The following is a 4,578-nucleotide window of genomic DNA, read 5'->3' as shown; positions in this document are numbered from 1 at the left end:
ACACACACACACACACACACACACACACACACACACACACACACACACACACACATACAAATATATATATATGACGGGCTTCTTTCAGTTTCCATATCTCAAATCTACTTTCAAGGCTTTGGTCAGCTGTGATAGGAGACACTTGCCCAAGGTGCCATGCAGTGGGACTGAACCAAGAACCATGTGGTTTGGAAGCAAACTTCTTACCACGCACCTGCACCTATTACTGACCACCACTCCTATCTCAGTGAGTCCATCTGTAAACCCCCCCACCCACCTCCTACTCCTAACAGATGTCAAACACAGAGGAGAGATGATGATGATGATGATGATACTTACGGCAATAAGAGCTCCACGAAATTGTTGAAAGCTTGTTTTCCTACCATGACCACTCCTAGTTGAATACATAACTCAACAAGACAGCCAGATGGATTGCACTGGGAGGAAGAGAGAGAGAGAATGAGAGGGAATGAAGGAGAGTGAGTGTATTGAGAGAGGGAGAGAGAGAGAGACTGAGTGTATTGAGAGAGAGAGAGAGAGAGAGAGAGAGAGAGAGAGAGAGAGTGTGTGTGTGTGAATGTGTAAGTGAGTATGTCTGTGTGTGTGAGTGTGTGTGTATGTATGTGTGTATGCGTGTGTGTATCTGCATGCGTGTATCTGTTTGCATCCTTGTGTTTGTGTGTGATTATACCAGCATTTATGTGTGTGTGAGTGTGTGTGTGCGTGTTTGTGAGTCTGTATGTGTATCAGCGTGCCTCTTTACATCCATGTGTTTGTGTGTGTGTGTGTGTGCATGTGTGTTTGCCTGTTTGCATCCATGTGCTTGCATGTGTTTATGTGTGTGTCTGTGTGTGTGTGTGTGTATGTGTGACATTATGTTTGAAGTTGAACACAGCAAATATCATTTTATGATATACAATTACCAAAACTGCATACAAAGTAGAACATAATTAAAGACATGCATTAATAATTAAAGAGGAATACCCATGTCATTAAGCAGTGTGTGTATAATTAAAGTGGTGTATATATAATTAAGTGGTGTGTGTATACACAGCTGATTGAAGAGGAATAAGTTTAAAGCAGCAGGGAGAGGAGAAGGGGGGGGAGACAGTAGGTTGTGGTTATTTAACCACAAGTTGACTTATGGAAAAAACCTATAGTCAGAGACATTCCAAAGATGACCATCTTGTCCTTGTCTCAGGTATTGTGCATCTAGAACTATCTTATCATCGGTGTGTCGGTCTTCTCAAGAAGGTAGAGTCACTAGTGTAGCTAGAGTGTGTGCCATCTGGGGTGGCCCTTCCGTTTGTTGCCCCCAGACCCCACAAAAAACATATTGCCTACAGCAGACCCATAAGTGCAGCCTAAGGCTGACCACCCCTACCGCCCCACTGTAGCTATGTTAGTGGATAGTGTGATGTGAGAGAGATTTGTCTGCTATTTCTAGCATGTGAAGTGACCACATAGAGGATTGCCATCATCTTGTGACTATAAATTGTAAGTAATTAGTGATTATTTAATTTATTGGTGCATTGTAGTTAAATTTGGCTTCATCACCATCACCATCATCATCATTGGAGGTCGGAGTAATATATTTTGGTTACTGGGGAACAGTAGGGAGTGTCGGAAATGATGATTTATTGTATAATATCATCATGCAATAGCTGAGAATAAACTACAGGATATCTTATAAGGATATTCTATTGTAAAATAAAATATTATGCGCTAAAGTAGGATAGAGTAGAAGAAAGTTGAATATCGTGTAGTAAAATAGGATTTAGAACTGTAAAAATAGGATACAGGAAATTAAAATAGGGCAATTTAGGGTGAATAGAATATAGCACTGTAAAATAGGATAAAGCTTAGGAAGAGGGGTTCGATAAAATGGAAAGAATATGTAACATATGTAGAAAGTGGATGGGAGGTGTTGGTGATGGGGGAGGGCCACAAACACAGACACACAAATACACACACACACATATATATACATGCATATATATGATAGGCCTCTTTCAGTTTCAGTGTTTGCCCAAGGTTTCATGCAGTAGGACTGAACCAGGAACCATGTGGTTCAGAAGCAAGCTTCTTACCACACAGCCACTCTTGTACCTATATATATATATATATATACACACACACACAACACATATATATATATATATATATATATATATATATATACATACATACATACACACACGTATGTGTGTGTATGCATATGTTTCTTTCTCTGTAATATCTTAAGCCTTAAATATTCCATCGAAGTATTTTGCTAAATTTAGGATCCAAGAAGAAATAAATCATTAAACAAATAAATGCAGAAACCTCAGTAGTTTTCGATTCTTTATATTCCAAATATCAGATTTCTTCCTGAATGATTCACCATATTTATCATCAACTTTCTTAGGAACCATCCTTGTTTACCATTTCCTGCTGCTTCACAGACAGCATATTGCAGAGATTAATTGGCACCTTTTTCTACTCCCTCATACTCCCCCCCCCCATTCTTAGTTAATGTTTTTTAATTAAAATCTCTTCCATGGTTATACTCTGTCGAGATATTGAGATATTAATTACATTAAAACACGTGAATTAGTTCTATAACGTCCCTTTCCTTTGGAGCATCGGATTTAGAAATAAAGTTTATTTATAGCTTTGCATTAAGGTTTTAGGGTCCAGAACAGCTGTTCTCAACCGTGGCCCCCAGGGCCGTATGTGACCTTCAAGCATCTTTTAGCTGCCCCTTATGGTCTTCCCTCTAAAAATATGGTAAATTTTTCTTTAAACGACTGTTTTACTTTTCTTTGGTTTAGGGTTCCTAAATCAACCCTTAACAGATGACAGGGTTGATCTGTCAGCCAGAAAGTTGAATGACAAAGAAGATTGTATTGGTTCGTTCAATTTCCTCCAAGAATATATTTAGTTTTAGACATGGAAATGGTTATTCCTTTGTTCTTGTATTCTTTTATTTGTTTTAGTCATTTGACTGTGGCCGTGCTGGAGCACTGCCTTTGGTCGAACAAATCGATCCCAGGACTTATTCTATCAGTCTCTTTTGTCAAACCGCTAAGTTACGGGGACGTAAACATACCAACATTGGTTGTCAAGCGATGGTGAGAGGGACAAACACACAAATACATATACCTACATATATAAAAATGTGTGTGTGAGAGAAAGAAAGGAAACATGTTTATGTCTGTATGAGAGAGAGAGACAGAGAGAGAGGTGGTGGAGAGAGAGGTGGTGGAGAGAGAGGAGCTATCAACAACCTGAAAAGAAGGATGCGGTTTCACCATACCCCTGGCCAGTTCAGTAAACCCAGAAAATCATTCCATTCTTACCTCTTCGAGCCTTTCATTGTTAAGATAAATATAATTGTTTGGTGATCCAACGATTCTGTAAAAGAATGGTAAATGGCATCAGTGAATATATTGAAGGAATATTGGTTGAGAAATGCAAAGTTCAAACAGTGGTTAATGGAAGCAATACTTAGAAACGTTTGTAGTGAAGCAAAGAAAACTGAACCAAAAGGAAGCTGTTCTTGAATTAATATCTTTGGAAAAGTATGGACACCACAATGCAGACAGAGAGAGGGACACACAGACACTTACCTTCCTTTAAAAAATGCGATGTAGAATATGGAAGAATAATAGTTCACAAATTGGAAAAGGAACATTTTAAGGGTGAATCCATCTTCCCATTCTGTCTGAGTCCTGTGCTTCTCTGAAACATAATAATAATAATGATATTAATAATAATAATAATAATAATAATAATAATGATAATAATAATAACGATAATACTTTTTAAGATAGGTACAAGACTACAAATTTCAGGAGATCAGGTGATTATATCGACTGCAGTACTTGGTTGGTTCTTTATTTAATCTACCACTTCAGAAAGAGGAACTGAGAACATGAAACAATGTAACTAAACGCAAGGACATTTTATTGAGTGCTCTACTGGTTCTGCACACCAACCTCACCAAGAACAACAACAACAATAAATGTTTTTATAAAAGACAAAAGCATTCCAAGCAGTGATGTTCCTTTCAAACATGTCTTCCCTGCTAAATATTCTTCCTTGATTTTGAATATTTCCAAATTTTAGCCTCAGCCTCGTCCATTGTCCCCCTTCTAAAACGTCCCACACTACATAGGCTATGGGCATGCACCATCACCCGTGCCTCAACGAAACAAGGATAAACATCTTACCTAGTTCAGTTAAACAGTAAGCAAGTTTGGTGTAAAGCTGAAACGAGAAATTTCACAAAAGACAATTAATAGAGAAAAGATTTATGGGTGGTGGTGGTGGTGGTGGTGTGTGTGGTAGATGATAGCAGTGGTGGTGGCAAGTGGTGGTGGTGGAATGGTACAAGTTGTGGTGGTCCAGTGGTGGTGGTGATGGTGGCAGTAATGGTGTGTGTGTGTGTGATGGATAGTAGTGGTAGGTGTGTGTATGTGTGGTAGTAGGGGAGATTGTGCATGTGTGTGTGAGAGGAGTGGTGTTTGTGTGTGTGTGTGATGGATGGTAGTAGGGGTAGTGCCATGTGATGGTGTGTGTGTGTGTGTGTGTGTG

At 38.9% G+C, this 4,578-nt stretch overlaps 1 protein-coding gene across 1 annotated transcript in view; it reads right to left on the bottom strand.

Moving 5' to 3' along the window:
- Positions 1-4,578, bottom strand: part of LOC106884053 (anoctamin-4) — a 120,452-nt gene that overhangs the window by 5,929 nt on the left and 109,945 nt on the right. Inside the window, exons 16-19 of the mRNA XM_052974885.1 lie at positions 4,215-4,251; positions 3,612-3,723; positions 3,342-3,396; positions 340-437 (exon numbers count right to left, since the gene is read on the bottom strand). Coding sequence (XP_052830845.1) covers positions 340-437; positions 3,342-3,396; positions 3,612-3,723; positions 4,215-4,251 — 302 coding nt within the window. The remainder of the gene's footprint in view (positions 1-339; positions 438-3,341; positions 3,397-3,611; positions 3,724-4,214; positions 4,252-4,578) is intronic.

This window comes from Octopus bimaculoides, chromosome 19, assembly GCF_001194135.2.
Source record: "Octopus bimaculoides isolate UCB-OBI-ISO-001 chromosome 19, ASM119413v2, whole genome shotgun sequence".
NCBI classification, from domain to species: domain Eukaryota; kingdom Metazoa; phylum Mollusca; class Cephalopoda; order Octopoda; family Octopodidae; genus Octopus; species Octopus bimaculoides.
Note: the sequence above shows the minus strand (reverse complement) of the source record. Positions and strands in the feature narration are given on the sequence as shown.